The following is a 20,861-nucleotide window of genomic DNA, read 5'->3' on the forward strand; positions in this document are numbered from 1 at the left end:
AATTCTCTCCACTTGGAACCTGAGATAATAGCTGGAGTCTGTCTCCCCCTCCTCCTCCGTTTGGGGCTGGCCTCTTCTTTCATCTCTCCTGGTGCTGAGGCCCACCCCCCTGCCCTTGAAAAGCCCCAGGCAGGGAGGCTTGGGGAGCTTCCAGAGCTCCTTCTCCAATCTCACCCAGGCCTCAGCCCTGCTGGGTAGTGGGGAGCTGCCTGCCCCAGGCTCCAGTGCAGCTCTGGAGTGGGGAGTCATGCCAGCCACTGCAGGAGTGTGGCTGCTGTGCTTCTTCTCACAGCCACTCCTGCCAGGCAACAATGACAATGCTTTTTTATTCGGGGCAGGGGTTCCCATCACTCTTCTCACTTGTAATTCTCTCTTGAACTACATTTGCCTTGATACAGACCAGAGGTTTTTAACCTGGGGTCCATGAATTTGGGAAAAAAGCATCTTTATTTTCACTATCTTTTTGCCTTCCTTTGTAACCCCATGTATTTTATTTTATTAAAAAACATTTATTCTATGATGAGCAGGAGGAGTTCAGAGAAACCTGGAGGGTCTTACGTGAGCTGATGATGAGTGAGATGAGCAGAACCAGAAGAACATTGTACACAGTATCATCAACATTGAGTGTTGATCTACTGTGATGGACTAGATTCTTCTCACCAATGCAATGGTACAGAAGAGTTCCAGGGAATTCATGATAGAAGAGGATCTCCAAATACAAGGAAAAAAAAAAAAGAACTGTGGAGTATAGATGCTTAATGAACCATACTATTTCTTTTGTTTTTGGTGCTGTTGTTTTTTTTTTCTATTTTGAGGTTTTTCATCATTGCTCTGATTTTTTCTCTTATAACAGGACTAATGCAGAAATAGGATTAATGTTATTATGTGTGTATATCCATATCTATATCTATATATAGATATAGATATATAGATATAACCTGTATCAGATTACCTGCTGTCTAGGGGAGGGGGAAGGGAGGGAAGGGAGGGAGAAAAATCTAAAATTGGGAAGCTTGTATAAACAAAAGTTGAGACCTATCTTTACATGTAACGGAAAAAATAAAATACCTTATATGTAAAATTAAAAAAATTTAGAAAAAACAAAACATTTATTCTAAAAAGGGACCCCTTCATCCGTTTCCCCCATGCTTTATTAGACTTCTCCAATACACAAAAACTGTTCAGAAGCCCTGCTCTTGACAGAAACTCTAATCCTGTAGGGCTGGGAAATGGGGCACTCTGGTTTGGCAAATAGTAACCATAGACGGTTAGAGGCAGCTAGGTGGTGCAGTGGATAAAGCACTGGGCCTGGATTCAGGAGGACCTAAGTTCAAATATGGTCTCAGACACTTGACACTTACTAGCTGTGTGACCCTGGGCAAGTCACTTAACCCTCATTGCACTGCCCCCCCCCCAAAAAAAAAGAAAGAAAGAAAAAAGAAAAGAAAGAAAACCCTATGAACAGTAATGGTGTGCTGTGCTCCAACAGGTGGAGGAAAGTGGGACATGACTCAGAACACTCGTTTTTCAAGAATTTAAAGCATGATAGAATACAGCTTTTAGTACAGTTCCTGGAACACAGTAGGTGCTCATAAATTTTTACTGACAAAACACAATCTACACAGAGTTGAATTTAATCAGGAGTGGAACATGGCCTCTGGGGGAGGAACAGCAGCTGGAATTACTATAATGTTTGAAACATATAAAACACCCTCTGTCACCTCACAAACCTGGGAAGTACAGTCTTGAAGTATTATTATCTCATTTTCAGAGATGAGGAGACAGAGGTGCAAGTTTGAAATGATTTGCCCAGGATATCAACGCTAGGAAGTGTAAGGTGGGATTTGAACCCAGACATTCTTGCCTCTGAATTCATGATCTTCCCACCATACCTGGCCTTAATTATGAAAATCAATTATACCAAGTGCCATGCCCACATGGAAGTGCCAGTTAAGAGAGGATTGGAGCTAGCAGGATGCCAGAGAAGAGTTGTCTCTAAGAGGTACTTCTACTTCCAAACATCAACAGTTCTGTAATTCAGACCGACACTACTCCCAAGATTTCATTGGCTTTCTCATCTTTCTATGTGAAGGATGTTTAATTTATAGAATTGAAAGCAGAGAGCTAATTTGTACCACATAACTAAAGCTCTGAATTAAAGGATTTTTGCTTAAGTTTTAAAGCGAAATGAAATATTTATTGAGTGGATTCTATGTGCAAACCTCCCCGGGGTTGGAGATAAAAACAAGGCTAAGACAAAGGAAAAAAAGGCTTTTGCTCAAGAATCATGAGGTAGAAGAATATACCTGAATTCTATCAGGTTCATATGATCAAAGCTGGGACAAAGAAAAGCAAGATGAAATCAATGAACCAGATTTTAGTGAAGTGAAAATACCCACTATCCCAAAGAATTAAAACTGTATTCCCTTCTGGTGGGGTTTCTCCATATGTAGGTCCTTGGGCATTTTTTTTTTTTGAGCCTTCTATCTATGTAATTAGCAAGTAATTCATTGGCAATTGTGAGAGAGACCAAAAATAACAAACATTGAAGTGTGAAATTATTAGGAAGATTTTGACTTCTTGTAAATAATTGTCACAATGACCAATTAGTACTTGTTAAGCATCCTGAGGCTGGTGTCCTGTTGTCAAGGACCCACTTAGTAAATGTGGAGAGGTTCATCACCAGGGGATGAAATCACTGGTGGTGATTTTTTTTTTAGCCACAGAAACTCTTGAACACTTTGTGTCACAGAGGAGATTTTAATTACTGGGAGGGGAATCTACAGAAAGAAACACCTCTCTACTCTAAGAGCCTGTGGGATTTAGATAGGATACAGATTAGTTACAGTTCCTAACATCTGAAGACACTCCTTTTAGAATACAGGATCCCATAAGTCAGATAAACCCGCTGTGTCCAAGGCACCCAGGTTAAGACAAAAGGACTTGGAGCATCTCAGTGGAGACCATCACAGGCTCCCAGGTCTAGAGCTGGAAGTATCCTTAGAGATCAGCTAGTCTGACCACCTCCTGTTCCAGAATACAAAGCTGAGGCCCAAAGAGGCTAAGTGACTTGCTCAAAGTCACACAGGTAGTAAGTGGCAGAGCAGAGGTGATGATCCAAGAGCTCGGTGCTCTTTTCACCAATCTTGACCTTTCCCTCTATATTGTTAGCTAGGCATACCTACTAAATCCTACCTGAATTTTGATCAATCCACTGAAGCGAATCCATATGCGCATTCAAAATTTTACAGATCTGTTGGAGCTAAAAAAAAAAAAAAAGACAAAAAAGACAGGTTAGGTTCTGATGGTCTTAACTGAAAGAGAAACAAGAGGGAATAAAATGACCCAAGGATGGTGGTAAAAAAACCCAACCAAACAAAAAAACCCAACCCCTGATTGAATGTTCCTTGTCTGCTTGGTAATTGTAGAATTGAGATGCACTTGCCTGGGTGAGAACTTTCCGTTATGTGTTGCTTTCTCCTGCTTTATATTTGTAAAACGAAATCAGTTCTTTGAAACAACTGTCTAGGAGCTGCCATGCATGACAAACAAAGTATTCTGGAATGTTCTGTCCAAAAGGGATTTTCCAACTAACAGAGGCCAGGAACAATGAGGGAATTTGTCTGAGAATACTACAGACAGGACTCAAGGCAGTGTCAATCAGTGGGGGAGATACAGAGAGAGAAACAGAAATCCAGTTAGAAGATGCTCAATCCAAAGTGCTTGAGGATCTGCTGGAATGCTGGAAAGAACCCCCCCTCCCTTCTCCCCACAAGAACACAAAACACACCGAAGGGCCTCAGATGCTTCACCTCATGAAAAGTTTTAGTTGAAGAGTTCAGTTGTGGGCAACTCTTCCTGACCCCATTTGGGTTGTTGGTGGTGTTTTTTTAAGCAGAGATACTAGAGTGGTTTGCCATTTCCTTCTCTGGCTCTTTTTACAGATGAGGAAACTGAGGCAAACAGGTTAAGTGACTTGCCCACAGTCACACAACTAGTATGAGAGGCTGGATTTGAACTCAGAAATGAGTCGTCCAGGCCCAGTGCTTTATCCACTGCACCACTTAGCTGCGCATTTAACAGGGCTGGACAAAGAGCCAGAGCTATCTATACCACCGTAGTTACCTAATACCACTGGAGGGATAAACATTAAGCATTAGAAATAAACAAGATCATGTCGGGAGGGAGCAGGGGTAGCGTGTAGCCCCAATAAATTTATTATTTGGTCAATTGTGGGGGTACTACTGGGATACTGGCTGCTTCCCCTCTTGAATCTGAGATACTCTAACTCCAGACCTACTGCCTCAAGCAACCTAGATGGCTCTTCTATCCACAAGAAGTAAAAGTGGGGAGCATTTCAATTCATGCCCCCATATGAGAGAGATCAACATGGTATAACACTGAGGGTGGCGGTAATACATGGTGCCAGTGTCCTAACATAAACTGTGCCAAGTGAGCACAGTCCTCAAAATGCGTAGGTGGAAAATCTAAAAACGGGGTAATCTAGAAATGGAATCAAGTGGGAGTACACTGTGAGAGAGGTGTGGAGGGATACTGGGAATACAAACCAGTGCCAGCCATCGAGGACAGCAGGTTTTACTCACAAATATATACAAAGTGTGTACGATGGAATTTGAGAGAAGAACAGAATGAGGAATGAGGAAAGGCCTCATATGAAAGATGGCTGGCGTTTGAGCTGAATCTTGAAGGGATGGGGCACAGTCTGTGAAAAGGTACAGAGAGGAGAGAGAAAACATCATGGGTGAGTGAGGGAGGCCAGGACAGCTAGGGGGAGCCCAAACATAAAAGCTGGTGAAGGGGAGTAAGAACAGACAATGACTTTTAGAAGATGGCCTGGAGCTGGCTATCTTACAAAAAGAGTTGTCAATGCCAAAGAGACAAATCTATATTTGGTCACAGGCAGGAAGGGGTGAAACCACATGCATCTTAAGCAGGGGACTCATATGGTCAAACATGGGATTTCGGGAGATTGCTTTAGCAGATGTGTGGCTAGAATGGAGAGGGAAGAGAATAGAGGCAGAGAGACTAAACTGGGAGACCACTGCCAAAGTCTAGCTAAGAGGAGAGGAGGGTGGTAGCTGTGGAAATGGACAACTCGAGGCAGAAGGGAAAGAGGCTGTGAAGGGAGAATCAACAAGACTTGGCAACTGGTGCAACATATGGGGGAAGGAAGAGTGTGGAGATGAGGGTGACTTTAAGGATGTGAACCTTGGGGACCAAAAGGAGACTTCTAGAGAAGCAGGGAAGTTTGGAAAGGGGGGGAATTTTGAGGGAAAGAGTTTTCTTTTGCACCTAAGACCTTTAAGGGCACAGACTATTTCATTTTTTGCCAGGAGAAAGACTAAACTTGTAGCGATAGATCTAGAAGAAGCCATCCAAGGAACGAGGATAACTGAACCCATGGGACCTGATAAGGTCACTAAGAGACCATGCAGAATGTGGGTTTTTAACCTAAATTTCAAGGGGATTATGAAGTTGGATGAGGGGAAAAAATTACATCTTTATTTGAACTAAACTTTGATTTCCTTTGTAATCTTATGTATTACATTTTATGCATTTAAAAACAGAACTCTAAGAAGGGGTCTCAGGTTTCACCAGACTGCCAGGAGCCCATGCTCAGAACCCCTGGTGTAGAGAGAGAAGGGTGGAGAAGAGAAGAGTCAGGATACAGGATATGGACTCTGATCCAGCAAAGAAGACTGAGAAAGAACAGTCAGACAAGAAAGCCAAGACTGAGCAGCATCACAAAAACTCGAGAGGAGAGTGGTCAGCTGTGTAAAATGCTACTGGGAAGTCTAGAAGAATGAGAATTGAGAAAAGGTCATTGAATATGGCAATCAGGAGATCACTGGTAACTTTGGAGAGAAACATAGAAGCCAGACTGAAAGGGTAAAAAGAGAGAAGTGGAGGCCATGGATGCAGATAGCTTTTTTTAGGAGTTTGACTGTGAAAGGGTCAGGGTATGATATAGAAGAGCTAGCGACAGAGATATAGAAGATTAGAGAGAAAAGGAAGATGATGGGAAGGGAGAGAGGTATACACACAGAAGGACCAGCCTTAGAGAAAAGGGTCACCTCTTCAGGCACTGGAGTAACAGGGAGGGGATGATGGCAAGAGGTTTTATGAGTAGGGAAAGGGGAGCATTTGCTGCTTGGCTTCTATTTTCTCAGTAACCATAAACATAACTGAAGATACAATACTGTAGGGAGCAAATCTCCCTTTCAAATTTCATTTTTTAGATAACTGGGCAGGTAGGTAGCACTGCAGTGGATAGAGCACCAGGCCTGGAGTCAGGAAGACTTGAGTTCAAATTTGACCTCAGACACTTACTAGCTGTGTGACCCTGTATGCCTCAGTTTCCTCATCTATCAAATGAGCTTGAGAAGGAAATGGCAAACCACTCCAGTATCTCTGCCAAGAAAACCCCAAATGGGGTCATGAAAAGTCGGGTACAACTGAAAATTTCAGATAACTAATCTATACTTGAAACCCCTAAGGTAACAGATTGGATTGTATTTTGGAAAAAAATAAAACCATCATAAGAATTAGTTAGATATGAACTAGCCTTTCCAATTACCTTTGGTTTTTGGTGGGGCAATTGGGGTTAAGTGACTTGCCCAGGGTCACACAGCTAGTAAGTGTCAAGTGTCTGAGGCCGGATTTGAACTCATGTCCTCCTGAATTCAAGGCCAGTGCTTTATCTCCAATTACCTTTGAGTTTCAATCAAACAATTACTGAAGTTACTATATTTCAATGATTCTATCTAAAATCTCAGATATTTCTAAAGAATTTTGAAGGACCTGCACCAAAGCAGTATGCTAGAAGAGCGCTATTGCTGGAAGTGCCACCAACAAATGAAAAGAAATTATGTTTTAGCAAGAGCCAAGCCAAAATAGCTTTTGCAATCCCCCCCCTCAAAAAAAAAAGACTATAACATGATAAGCACCAATCTGAGAGAAGGAAGATTTTCATGATTTTCGCAGATTTTTTTCTGACAAGTAAGAGCAAGAAAGAACCTTGTATACCAAAGCTATTTCTAGGCTCTGGCAGACGCCTCATAGAAAGAGTGTTTTCTTGCTCGGGTTAGAATAAATCCATTACAAGGAGAGTATCGTATGACAAATGTTTCCTCTGGTTCTTGTCCATTGATTTGTCCTGGCTGAACACAGAGCTGAGCTCTTCACGCTTCTTTTGTCCCACCACCACAATTAGCAATTATAGGCATACCCCACTGAGCTGTAGAGGGCATTCAGCTCCATGGCAACGAGGTTCAACAGGAGATCTTGTACTTAACCCATGATAGAGAATCATGGGGAAGGGGTTTACAGGACAAGCCTCGGTTGCTTATAGGGATCAGGAGACCTGATACTTCAAACTGGAGAGACAATTGAGGCTTCAGGCTGGTGGACAATAGGGCCGGAAGGATAAGCTTACATGAGTGGGATGTCTTTGGAAGATAGACAAGGTATCTGTTGAGATGGAGGAGGGGAGATTAAAGAATCCTGTGACATCTTGAAAGGGAGATTGAGGGGGGGGGAAGAAGGATTTTTCCTGTTTAGGAACCCCGACTTCATAACATCTAGCTATAGATGAGAAGGTATAATCTATCTCCCCAGGAGAGAGCAATGGAAAACATGCCCTAAGGGTGTTACCCTAGGGGTTTCAAGTCTAGATTAGTTATCTAAAATATCAAATATGAATTCTGAAAGGGAGATTTGCTCCCTACAATACTCCATCTTCAGGTGTGTTTGTGGTTTCTGAGAAAGTAGAAGCCAATCACCAAAAGCTCCCTTTTCTCTACTCTACACATCCTAAAACCCTTTGCCATCATCCCTTATTACTCCAGTGTCTGAAGAGGAAAGGGAAGAAATCATCATGGTTGGCTGAGGAACAGGAAATGAAGGGGCTAAGGAGCTAAATCCCCACCACCCTTGTGAGATACTGGAGAAAATCCACTTCGACCTTTCAAAGTCAAGTGAAACACAGTGATTCAGGAACATAAAACCTGGACTCAAAATTTGACCCTGACCCCCAAGATTTCTCCCTTCTCTCTTGTATTCTTGCACAAATAGTTAATTGGAGCACAAACCTGATGTCTTTTTGTCCTTTACAGGGCTGTTCCTTTTTTTTTTTTTCTTTAGTGAGGCAATTGGGGTTAAGTGACTTGCCCAGGGTCACACAGTGACACAGTGTTATGTGTCTGAGGCTGACTCAGGTCCTCCTGACTCCAGGGCCGGTGCTCTATCCACTGCGCCCCTTAGCTGCCCCTACAGGGCTGTTCCTAATCAGTAAGCTGTCAATTTTGTCCTGTTCTATCAGGATATTTCGGGGTGTGTTTTGGAGGGCAGGAAGGAGCACCCTTATGGAGTGAGGAGACACAGCAAGCAGCAGGCTACACAAGGTATGTATGAGTATATAAAGTTGAGAACTGGGCTGAGCTGGCTGTGTGGACCTTGATTCTCAGTCACACAGGAAGGGCCAGGTAGAGTAATGTGAGGTGGGCAATGCCCGCACTTGTCAACAACCCCACCTCCAACAGCACAGCCCTTCCTGCCAAAAACAAAAACAAAGACCACTATCTGACTCAACTTTACCTTCTACCTTCTCTTAAAAAAAGCTACAGGTGACATGGCAGAAGCCACTGGCTGGCACATGGGCCTCCTGTGCTCTTCCTTGTACTTTACTATTGAGAAACTGGGCATCAATCAGCTCCATTTCATGGTCAGGACTGCTAGCAGACAGGTTTCCATTAGTCCATTCATTACGACAAAATTACAAAAAAATTTTGGAGTTATTTTTATCAAAAAGAAATGCCTGCTTATAAGAAACTCTTGACCATTTAGGCAGAATCAGGGAAGCCATTGTTCAGTTAAGTGGACCTGGGATTTCATCTGTGTCAGGAGCTTGAGATAAGGAATTTATTCTCCCAGTGCAGGTCTCCAACTGCTCTGCAATTTTTGTTTTTGTTTTTGGTGAGGCAATTGGGGTTAAGTGACTTGCCAAAGGTCACACAGCTGTCAAATGTCTGAGGCCGGATTTGAACTCAGGTCCTCCTGACTCCAGGGCTGGTGCTCTATCCACTGCAGCGCCACCTAGCTGCCAACTGCTCTGCAATTTAGTTTTACAACTCATCTAGAGCAATGGGAGGTGGAGGGACTTGAGTTGTCCAGGGTTGTCCAGCCAGGATATGACAGAGTTGAGACCTGAACCCAGGCCCTCCTGACTGCATGGCTAGCTCTCTACCCACTATGCCATGCTACCTCTCTGTAACAAGGACAATCTAAAACCAATGTTATTTGGATTCTGTGATATTAATGTTGAGTCCTAAAAGAGTCTTGAAGGATTAATAAGTGCTCAGTAGTAGAAGTGAACATCAGATCAGAAAGCTAGGCTGCAGTCCCAGATCCTGGTGTGGCCCAGGACAAATCATTACCCCTCTTGGGCCTTTCGTTTCCTCCTATGCAAAATGACTGTACTGATTTCTATACTACTTCACAGGGTTTTTAGGATCAAGTGAGGGTATATGAAAAGTGCCTTGTAAATATAAGAAGTCAACTTTCAAGTGACTTACCCAAAGTATCACAGCTAGCTAAAGGTAAATGTCTCCTGGCTCCCAAGTCAATAAGGTCTCCACTACACCATGCTACTCTTTGCTTCATAATTGGGCAGGGGGCTGCCTGAGGCACATAAAAAATGGTTCCACTGAATTAGCATGAATAGCTAAGTACTGATTATATGCAAAAAAATTATTTAAATAAAAATTACTTTGGAGTTTTGTTGCAATGAAATTTTATTATAATAAATGAACTGATGGAAATCTGCTGCCCCAGTCTCCAGATCTGAATATGAAGTAGAGCTGATGCCCAGTTTCTTTGCAGTTAATGAATAAGGAGTACAGAAGTTAACCAAGTGACCCATCTAAACCTCAAAACCACTGTAAACCATAATCATCAATTGGAGAAAAGAAATACAAAATGAGAATCACATGCATTCATATCATCAGTCCCTGATACAGGACCATACTCAGGAACAACTTTTACATCTGAGTAGCTATCGTTCCAGGGTGGGAAGGGCATTCACTTCTATAGCCAGGGCAAGATGTATTCCTGTATACTTAATTCTCAGATAAGAGTACATAATTTCTTCATAGATTTAAGTAAAGTTTCTGTGGAACAGTTTTAGAACCCAACCACCATTTCAAATGCATTTTTCTATGATAGTGTGTTCTGAATTCCAACACTTACCCAATAAACAAAACAAACCACTTTTGGCACATTACAACCTATTTGCCCAGGCAAATAGAGAACAACATACAGATATACATGTAACCAAAAGGGCATGTGGGCAATATGAAAAAGGGTAGATATACAAAGACAAAAGGGTACATAGAAGGAGGGAAGAAAAACCAGGTAGAGGAGAAGAAAGGGGCTTGGCCATAGAGGATGGCTAGGGAGAAGTTACAGATGTCAAAGTTTAAGAAATCCTGAAAACCATATGAAAAAATGCTCTAAATCTCTAATGATTAGAGAGATGCAAATTAAAACAACTCTGAGGTACCACCTGACACCTATCAGATTGGCTAAAATGACAAAAAAGGAAGATAATAAATGTTGGGGAGGCTGTGGGAAAATTGGAACACTAATGCATTGTTGGTGGAGCTGTGAGCTGATCCAACCATTCTGGAGAGCAATTTGGAATTATACCCAAAGGGCGATAAAGCTGTGCATACCCTTTGACCCAGCAATTCCACTTTTAGGTCTTTTGCCCAAAGAAATCATGGAAGGGGGAAAGGGACCCACATGTACAAAAATATTTATAGCTGCTCTTTACGTGGTAGCAAGGAATTGGAAGTTGAGGGGGTGCCCATCAATTGGGGAATGGTTGGACAAGTTGTGGTATATGAATACAATGGAATACTATTGTGCTGTAAGAAATGATGAGCAGGAGGAGTTCAGAGAAACCTGGAGGGTCTTACGTGAGCTGATGATGAGTGAGATGAGCAGAACCAGAAGAACATTGTACACAGTATCATCAACATTGAGTGTTGACCTACTGTGATGGACCATTCTTCTCACCAATGCAATGGTACAGAAGAGTTCCAGGGAACTCATGATAGAAGAGGATCTCCAAATCCAAGAAAAAAAAGAAAGAAAGAACTGTGGAGTATAGATGCTGATTGAACCATACTATTTCTTTTGTTTTGGGTGCTGTTGTTTTGTTTTTTTTTCTATTTTGAGGTTTTGCATCACTGCTCTGATTCTTTCTCTTGTAACAGGATTAATGCAGAAATAGGATTAATGTTATTATGTGTATATATATGTGTGTGTGTATATATGTATATCTATATGTATATGTATAGAGATATATAGATATAACCTATATCAGATTACCTGCTGTCTAGGGGAGGGGGGAGGGAGAAAAATCTGCAATTGTAAAGCTTGTATAAACAAAAGTTGAGAACTATCTTTACATGTAACGGAAAAAATAAAATACCTTATACATAAAAAAAAAAAAAGAAATCCTGAAAAACTGAAGTGGGTCAGAAAAAGGCCTTTTTTTTCCTTTTAAGGAAAACCTCCTCTGAAGTTTGCTGGCACAAAGACTTGAAGGAAAGAAGGAAAGAAAGAAGGCAATTGTTAAATGGAACCAAGGAAGGACACTGGTGCTCAGACACGTGGAGGGGCATACTCACTGGGTCATTGGTGTCAGAAGGCCCTCCAGACATATTCAGGTGTTCAATAATGTCCTTGAGGTCTTGGGCCATGCGCTTCAGTTGAGCATCTATATTCTCTGCTAGTTTATAACTGGAAAAAACCGACAATGTTTCAAGTTAGTTTCATATAGTAGGATATAAGCATGCGGGTTTTTCTGCTGAGTACTAAGAGCCCTACACTGCCAATGTGCTCCCCATGTGACTACTGACACCCATTTAAAGCAGAGCGCCTCCTGGGTGAGGTGTTCAGGGAATCCCAGAGGTGTGAAACATACCAAGACCAATTGGCCTTTTGAGTGTAACACCCTGCTTCACAGCCTATGGAGTCCTACCATTTTCTTGGTCAACGACCCTGATGATATTCTAAGCTACTTCAATAATAAAGACCTCTAGAAGGCTAAAGTTATCACCACATTCTAGAGTGTGCAAAAAATGAACAAATCTGTTCCCCAAGTCTGTGATGAATCAGTAAAGGGTAATAAGGCACTTCCCCAACAACAACCCTGATAAAGCAGGGGAGTTCAGGAATGATCATTTCCTTTTTATAGATGGGGAAATCAAGGCTCAGAGAGGGGCACTGCCTTACTCGTGGTCACACAGTAAGCAAGTACCTGAGATGGAATTTAGAGCCCACTCATTTCAACATTCTTTCTACTTACACATTGCTGCCAAATACAGGTAACCTGATAAATTTCTTAAGCTTACTAACCAGCCCCCCCCCAAATAAATAAATAATCAGTGGGTGTAGAAATGTTAAGAACTAATGGAAATGGAAGCCTTTTCAGATTTAAATGTTTCCAGTGATTCAATTAGATCTATTAATAGCTCATTTGCTGCTTTTCTCTGCCTAGGTATAGAGATCACTTGTGTAGGTCAACAAAAATTTGTGGTACTGGTTTAACATATAATAAATTTGATTGCACAGAACAATTCAGGGAACATTATCTCCTCAAAGATTTCTTCATGCCCTTGTTAAGAACTCATGGCCAAAGCTGTCTGTTCTCTGGATTCTGCACAAGACAAAAATAAATTCCTAGAATACAAAGATTCACAAAGATTAAGATTAAAACATAAAACCAGAATCAGAACTGTGCTTTTATCATATTCTTAAGTTGTTCCATGGATTAACTGGTAAGTCCATCTTTTCATAAGTATAAATCACTAACAACATGATTTAATTTACTTATAATCTAGTTCCCAGGCACATTCACGTATTCTTCAAACATTCCATCATTCTGCAGAGAAACAAAGTAGGAGATCTGCCCTGGGAAAATACTGGTAAGAGTTAGGAACAGCTCATTCCAAAGCACTCCTAAAATGTGTCTGCCATTTTACATTGGGGACTCAGATAGTTTTCCTTCAAATTAATAAAGTGCTTTGAAATAGCGACTGATTTATCAAAGAAGCAAACTGTATGAAGACTGGGTCCAGAAAGAGCCCCCATCATGATACTTAGCAAATGAAACTGCTTTAGCATTTATATTGGACAAGTCTGAATGTTTTTAGCGATGCAACTGTTATGTATGATATCATCTCTATCATGGATAACAATTGTCAGAAAGTTGACTTGGCTTCCCAGTATTCTGGAAAAACCAGTCATTAAGAGAGAGCAAGCAAATGTCCAGAATAGAGCTTGCCTCTTTCTTCCAGTCCTTTGGCCCTATCAGCCAAATCTCCATCTTCCTCTTTTATGAGGCTTTTCCACGGTTGCCACAAGCCCCAGTTGGCCCAGTTCTTGCGGGCCTGACCCAAGCACTTACGTTTTCTCTCGCTCCTCGTCCGCGTGCTGCAGATAGATAGTCCCACTCTGCTCCTTCACAGCCTCCTCCAGAGGGGTCAGCAGGTCCTCTAGTTCTTTCTGCTGTGACAGGATGAAGTCTAATTCTTGATCCAACCTAAAGAAATAACTCCGGTAAGCTGAGGAACTGAAAAGCAGTGAGAAGTGACCAAAGAGAGCAGAGTGCCTCAAGAAAACAAATTCCCTGATCTCCTAACCTGGGGAATTGGCCAAAATTCCTACCTTTTCTGATCCAGCTTCACTTTCTCTACTTCTCTGTGTAAAGAAGTAATCTAAGAAACAAATAAGAATGTGCAACAATGAAAACAATGCTTGCTCCCAAACCAAACAAGAAGCACAATCCCTTTAAGAGTCAGTTCACTCGTGACAGGCAGACTAAGTTATCTGTAATAGGCATCAAAGGAGGAAAATTCTTTCTTTGGTTCATCAGAGTAGATGAAGACGACAGCCTTACCTTCTCACCATTCTCAATTAATGTCCGGTCCCAAGCATTCACCTGGGTGGCCTGGTGAAGGAAGTGTTTCTCTTGATCCTCCAGTTCGAGACTCCATTTATTAATCAAACTTTCCAGCTGAGCGTAAGTCATCACAGGGGTTACACTGAAAAAGAAGGGTACAGCTCCATGATAGGTGTAATGATTCTTAGAATACAAACCTAAAGAATCAATATCAATAAGAGATGGGAAATGCCCAAGGTACCATTCATTCCAATCATTCCTGTTGTTTGTGGGTCCAGAACGAATCTTTTTTGTTTTACCTACCACCCCATCACTTCCAGCTTTCCAGATAAGGCTGTCTATACCTCTCTCAAAAAATTCTGAGAAAGCTAATATAGTACCATAAATCAAAAAGCCCAAACAGTGGCAAGTACTGTTGCCAGAAAGAGACAAAAAGAAAGGGGGAGGCTAAAATCCCATTTGAAGGAAAAGGGTGTAAGTGTATGGTAGAAAATGGCTAGAGAAAGTGGAACCTATTGGATCAGAACCAATACTAGTGCTGGCCTTCAGGGAAAGAGCTATACCAAGTGGTTCTCTTTTATAGCCATTTCCCTGGCTTTCTCAAAGCCAAACGTGAGGGTGCGGAGGGAGGGACTAGATATGAGTAAGTAGAGATGAGAGATTCAGTCAGGGAACAAGAGGCACTAACAGCAATATTAGAAGGATGATCAACTGGGTAAGTGGGAAAGACTCAGCTACTCTGACCAAGACAACAATCCAAGACAACTCTAAAGGGCCTATGATGAAAAATGCTATCCCTCTCCAGAGAGAATTGGTGAACTGAATGTGAACTGAAGTATACTTTTCTACTTTTTGTTTTTTCATGTGTTTTCTTTTACAACAAGGCTAATATGGAAATTTTGCCCACCCTTCCTCTACCTTCCTCCTTCTCCTAATGCTGCCCTCTTTCTCACCCTTCCGTTTTTTAAAACATCATGTCATCAAGTCAACTCACACCTGCACCCTCTATGTACATTCCACACTCCTAACTGCCCTAATAATAAGAAAGTTTTTAAGAGTTACAAGTATCATCTTCCCATGTAGGAATATAAACAGTTTAACCTTATTGAATCTCTTATGGTTTCTCTTTCCTGTTTACCTTTTTCAGTTGTCTTAGATTTAGAAAGTCAAATTTTCTATTCAGCTCTGGTCTTTGCATCAGGAATGTCCAAAAGTCCTCCATTTAATTGAATCCCCCCCACCCTCCCCAGAGGATTATACTAGTTTTGCTGGGTAGAAGATTCTTGGTTGTAAACCTAACTCCTTTGCCCTCTGGAATATCATATTCCAAGTCCTCAGATCCTTTAATGTAGAAGCTGTTAAATCTTGTGTGTGTCCTAACTGTGGTTTCACAATATCTGAATTATTTCTTTCTGGCTGCTTCTAATATTTTCTCCTTGACCTGGGAGCTCTGGAATTTAGCTATCATATTCCTGGGAGTTTTCATTTTGGGATCTCTTTCAGGAAGTGATCAGTGGATTCTTTCAATTTCTATTTTACCCATTTCCCTGCAGCTGCAAGCATTAATGCTTGATTCAAGGTGTTAGGTGGAGGGAAATGTTGAGAGTTCAGCTGAAGATAGACTAAGTCTTTTAACATTAGTTTCTTCAGAAATCTGTTCAGTTCCCATGTTCCATTTTGTTTATCTTTCCATTAAGGTTTATCCAAAACTGAGACATTGAAGTCTCCTGTCACTATTGCTATTACTATGTCTTCTCATAGCTCAGATGTTTCCTTTAGGAATTTGTATGCGAAGGCATTTGGAATATATAAATTTATTACTGACATTGGTTTGTTGATTATGGTTCCTTTCAGCAGACTAGTTTCCTTTTTATCCCCTTTTAATTTTTGAATGTTTGTTTTTACTTTGTCTGATGGCATGATAGCAACTCCTGCTTTTTTTTTTTTTTTTTAGTGAGGCAATTGGGGTTAAGTGACTTGCCCAGGGTCACACAGCTAGTAAGTGTTAAGTGTCTGAGGTCGGATTTGAACTCAGGTACTCCTGACTCCAGGGTCGGTGCTCTATCCACTGCGCCACCTAGCTGCCCCTCCTGCTTTTTTTTGATTCACCTCATATATAGTAAATTTTTCTTCTATCCCCTCAGCTTTATTTTATGTCTTTGCTTTTTAAATGTTTCTTGTAAGCAACAGATTAAAGGGTTTTGTTTTCTTACTCAATCTGTTACTCCTTTTCATTTTACTGGATTGTTTAATGCATTCATATTTAAAGTTATAAGAGCTAAGTTTATATTTCCCTTCGGCTGCCTTGTAATATTTTTTAAAGTTATGATTACCCCCCTTCTGTTATAAACACAGTATTATGTTCCTTCAGATACTTTATTTAAAATTTTTTTTTTAAAAGGTGGTCCTGTTCCCACTGGCTCTCTTTGCCTCACCCTGATTCCCCTCCTCTTGTTTGTTACCATTTTCCCTTTAGGGTTTTGTTCATTAGTCCCTTTTTCTCTTGCTTTTAACTGATTATATATAATTATTATCCCCCTTTTTCCTCTTATGTTAGCAGATTTCTCTTTTCCTTTCCTCCCCTTCAACTAGTCCTGTTCATTAGTTTTTAAAATTTCATTTTTTTGTGTCCCTTTCCAAAAAAAGATTTCTCTCACTCTCTTCATTATCCATCCTCACTTTCTGTCTACTCTAGACTCATTCTTTAATTCATGACCCCTATAATTATCTGGTCTCTCTTTTTATTCTGTATTCCTCATGTAATCAAAGCTTCCCAGATATCCATTCTAGGCTCTTCTCTAGGTGGTTTCTGGTACTGCTTTTTAGGGCTTGCCCCATGGATTCCCTTTCTCTATGGTGCCTCACTCCCAGAATGATGCCAATTACTTTAGGTGTCAGAGAGGACACTGGCCAATACTTGGGCTCTTCCTCCACCAAGTCCCTGATGATGTAGCACACTACTGATCTATACCTTCTGTTGATTATCTTTCTTTCCCCATTTGCTTCAAAATGTCCTTCCTGGGTCCATGTTCTCCCACTCCTCCACATGCCAGCTGCTCCCAGGAGTTGCAAGTGCTTCCCCATTTCCAGGAAGGATGACTATTTTCCAAGCACCAAATTCCCCAGGTCACACCCAACCCCAGATTTAGTGTGGACAGCTAGATTGGCTCTAGCCTATTGCAGCTCAAAACTTGTGAGCTTAAGTGATTCAGCCTTCCTCGTAACAGGATCACAGATATGTGCAACTATGCCTAGAGTCTATGCCCTTTGATCCAGCAATGACATTACTAGGCATATATACCCAAGGAAGTCAAAGAAAGAAACAAAGATCTAATATACACCAAAACATTCATCATAGCACTCTTTGTGGTAGCAAAGAACTAGAAACAAAGAGTGCTCATGATTTGAAGAATGACTGAAAAAATGATGAGATGTAATTTTTTTTGGGGGGGAGGGAGTGAGGCAATTGAGGTTAAGTGACTTGCCCAGGGTCACACAGCTAGCAAGTGTCTCCCAAGGAAGCCAAGTGCATTTTTTTTAATGTAATTTAATGATAATGAGAAGGAATTCAGAGAAAAGTGGGAAGATGTGCACAAATTGATGAAGAGCAAAATAAGCAAAATGGCTAAAACAAGTTAAATGAACAGATCACTAAAATGAAGCTAACCTTTGAATAGGAAAAAAAAGTCAATGAAGGCCATGAAAGAGAGAGAATGAAATATGCTTCCTTACTTATGACAGAGAGGTATGAGAACATTAGGACAGACTACTGTATATGTTGTTAGAAATGGTCTGTGTATTGAGCATTTTTACTTAATCATTTTTCTTTGTCATAAGAGAAAGTTCAATCTGAGAGGGTGGGTGCAAAATGACTGATTTAAAGACAAACTGACATTAGCAAAATATACTTTTGAGAAGGGTCTGTTGCCTTTCTGTCCACGTTGCTGCCCTGGCAGCTTTCCATTCTATTTGGCCTCTGACACTTCATAGCTATGTCATTGGCAAGTCACTTAACCCATCCGGGCTTCAGTTTCCACGTGGGTAAAATGGGTATCATGGGATTAAAAGATTCAGAATTGGAAGAGACCAGAGATCCCTAACTCGATTCCTTTAGTTGCCCTTCCTCTTTCCATTGCCAAATAGTCTCTGGTTCCAAGATGAATGAGCAAAAACAAATGGGTAGAGAGCTCAAGTGTCCCCGTGAACCAGGAGGCACCTACATGGATGATGGGCAACCAGGTGCAGGAGGAAGAAGGAGCACTATGGCTTCTCACTTGATAGGAACCATTTCAGAAGAGAAGACAGAGGTTCACTGGAATGATGTGACTAGGAAGAATCCCTACTGCCCAGAGGATTAGTTAGCCTTGGCCTTGCTCCTTGCTGGAGCACCACCCAAGGCAGTATTGGAAATCATAAAAATCACACAGGTCTTCACTGGGGTTGGACGAAATGGAGCCTACCAGCTTTGGGATGGGGGACTCTCTTGATCCATTGTGGGCCTGCAAATAGAAACATTTTTGGTTTTTCTTTGATGCTTCATGAACCTGAGTGCTTGTAAGGGAGAGCTTACAAAGGGGTAACGTAGGGGAGTAACAGATAGTGAAGTTCTCAGATTCTACTTGGGTGAGCACAAATGAATGAGAAGAGTGTTAGTGTAAAGAGAAAATAAGATAACATATGGACAACACTAAGGGGGAGGGGGGAATGACAAGCATTTATGTAGTGCCTAAGAAGTGACAGATACTGTGCTTTTACAGACATATCTTTTGATCCTCACAACAACCCTGTTGGATGCTGTTATTAGTCCCATTTTTGAGCTAAGGAAACTAAGGCAAACAGAAGTGAAATGATTTGCCCAAGGTCACACAGGTCACAAGTGTCTGAAGCTGGATTTGAACTCTAGTCTTCCTGTCTCCAGGCCCAGTGCTCTCTCCACTGTGCCCTCTAGTGGTCTTTACAAACTACAAACATTATCTCTAATTTAGTCTGTATATCTTTTGTTTGGACAGTTATTCTCACATTGTCTCCCCCTGTGAGCTCTTTGAGAGAAGGGACAGTCTTTTCCTTTGTATTCCCAGGGCCTGCCACATAGTTTAATGCTTATTGGAGGACCAACCTGCATCTGCTATTATTACTAATTTGTGCTGGGACTATCAGAAAAACATAAAGAAAACTTCATTGGACAGGACACACTGGGGCTAAACCTGTGGGTTAGGGTTAGGTGGAGAAGGAAATACCATTGGCATGGCCATGAATTTCAGTTCTTCAAACACTTTCCTTTTCACTGATAATATTTCTGGTACTGCCCTTTTCCAGCTGCTGAACCTGGAATCAGTGCCCCCTCCCCCCCATCTCAGCTGAATTCTGGTACTCCTGACCTTAAACAAACATGGCTCCCTTTTATTCCTAAATTTGCCGCTGATCCTGAAGTCCATGTTTCTGATCCCATGGCAATTTGATCTCAGTCCCTGTCATTCTTTGCTTAATTTTACCTCAGGCAGATAATGGCTAAACCAAATACTGTGCTTTGTTAACCTAACAGCTTGTAATTTGGACATCAGTTACATTAATAAACAACTAAACCAAAACCAAAACCAACCAACCAACCAAACAAACAAACCAACTAAGCTAGAAACTGAACACTTATTTTGCTGATTTTTTTTGGGGGGGGGGTGAGGCAATTGGGGTGAAGTGACTTGCCCAGGGTCACACGGCTAGTAAGTGTCAAGTGTCTGAGGCCGGATTTGAACTCAGGTCCTCCTGAATCCAGGGCCCATGCTTTATCCACTGCGCCACCTAGCTGCCCCCTATATTTCACTGATTTTTAATAGGAAACCATGAGTCCCAGAAGACACTGGATAGCTAAGCAAAGCACTGCAATCTTTAGCTTCATTGGACAGAACCACCTTCCAAGTAACACTTATGGGCTTAGAAAGGATTCAAATGATGAAAAAACTTTAAAAAGTAGATTTACTTTCCATATTTTGGCACTCATTAAAAGGTTACTCTAAGCACTGGGTTTTTTTTTTTTTTACAACAATGGGATACATTAGAAGCAAACTCCACCAGAAAGAAAGCTTGGCCTTGGGAATCAAAACCCTGGGCTCAAGTTCTAGCTCTGATACTAACAAGCTAATGTGACCTTAGACAAACCATTCTCCAGGACTCGGTTCCCTCCTTCGTAAAATCATGGGGTGAGACTAGATAGTCACTAAGGTGCCTACCAGTTTAGGAGTGTTGGGAACTCTTTTCTCCCAGTATTTAACAAAAGCAAATAAATGAATGTTCCTAAGGGGCGGCCAGGTGGCGCAGTGGATAGAGCACCGGCCCTGGAGTCAGGAGGACCTGAGTTCAAATCCGGCCTCAGACACTTAACACTTACTAGCTGTGTGACCCTGTGCAAGTCACTTAACCCCAATTGCCTCAAAAAACCAAAAAAAAAAAAAAATCCCAAAATGAATGTTCCTTTCACTGGCTTACAGAAATCTAGCCTCTAAATGGTTCTGGGTTCAAAAGCAGTTTCTCTGTATTTGAAATGTCTTTGGAAGATACCCAAGTGAGCACCCAAGAGGTCACCTGACTGCGTATGCCTCATCAATGAATTAAAATTCAGGAGAACTTGGAAATCAGGCCTTACCTTGAAGTTGTGGCAGTTGAAGGCAAAGTGGCACTGGCAGAAGTGATGCCAATGCCAGGTGTTGTCAGTGGCTTTAGATTCAAGGCAAAGCCTGAGGTGGTAGTTGAAGTCGTTGCTGAAATAAAAGCATATGAGGTTAAAGGGGAGAATCACTTAGAAATGTCAAAAGCAGGGGAGGCTGAGGCTTGGATGTTAATATGGTTCTGATAGAAAGAGAGGAGAGGGCCAACGGGG

At 41.5% G+C, this 20,861-nt stretch overlaps 1 protein-coding gene across 3 annotated transcripts in view; it reads right to left on the reverse strand.

Annotated features, from left to right (window-relative positions):
* Positions 1 to 20,861, reverse strand: part of NUP62 (nucleoporin 62) — a 68,230-nt gene that overhangs the window by 12,183 nt on the left and 35,186 nt on the right. For all 3 annotated transcript variants that reach the window (XM_043974738.1, XM_043974737.1, XM_043974739.1), the window contains 6 exons: positions 20,628 to 20,742; positions 13,988 to 14,132; positions 13,756 to 13,805; positions 13,496 to 13,630; positions 11,715 to 11,826; positions 3,196 to 3,262 (listed from right to left, as the gene is read on the reverse strand). In XM_043974738.1, coding sequence (XP_043830673.1) covers positions 3,196 to 3,262; positions 11,715 to 11,826; positions 13,496 to 13,630; positions 13,756 to 13,805; positions 13,988 to 14,132; positions 20,628 to 20,742 — 624 coding nt within the window. The remainder of the gene's footprint in view (positions 1 to 3,195; positions 3,263 to 11,714; positions 11,827 to 13,495; positions 13,631 to 13,755; positions 13,806 to 13,987; positions 14,133 to 20,627; positions 20,743 to 20,861) is intronic.

The sequence above is a fragment of the Dromiciops gliroides genome, chromosome X, assembly GCF_019393635.1.
Source record: "Dromiciops gliroides isolate mDroGli1 chromosome X, mDroGli1.pri, whole genome shotgun sequence".
NCBI classification, from domain to species: Eukaryota; Metazoa; Chordata; class Mammalia; order Microbiotheria; family Microbiotheriidae; genus Dromiciops; species Dromiciops gliroides.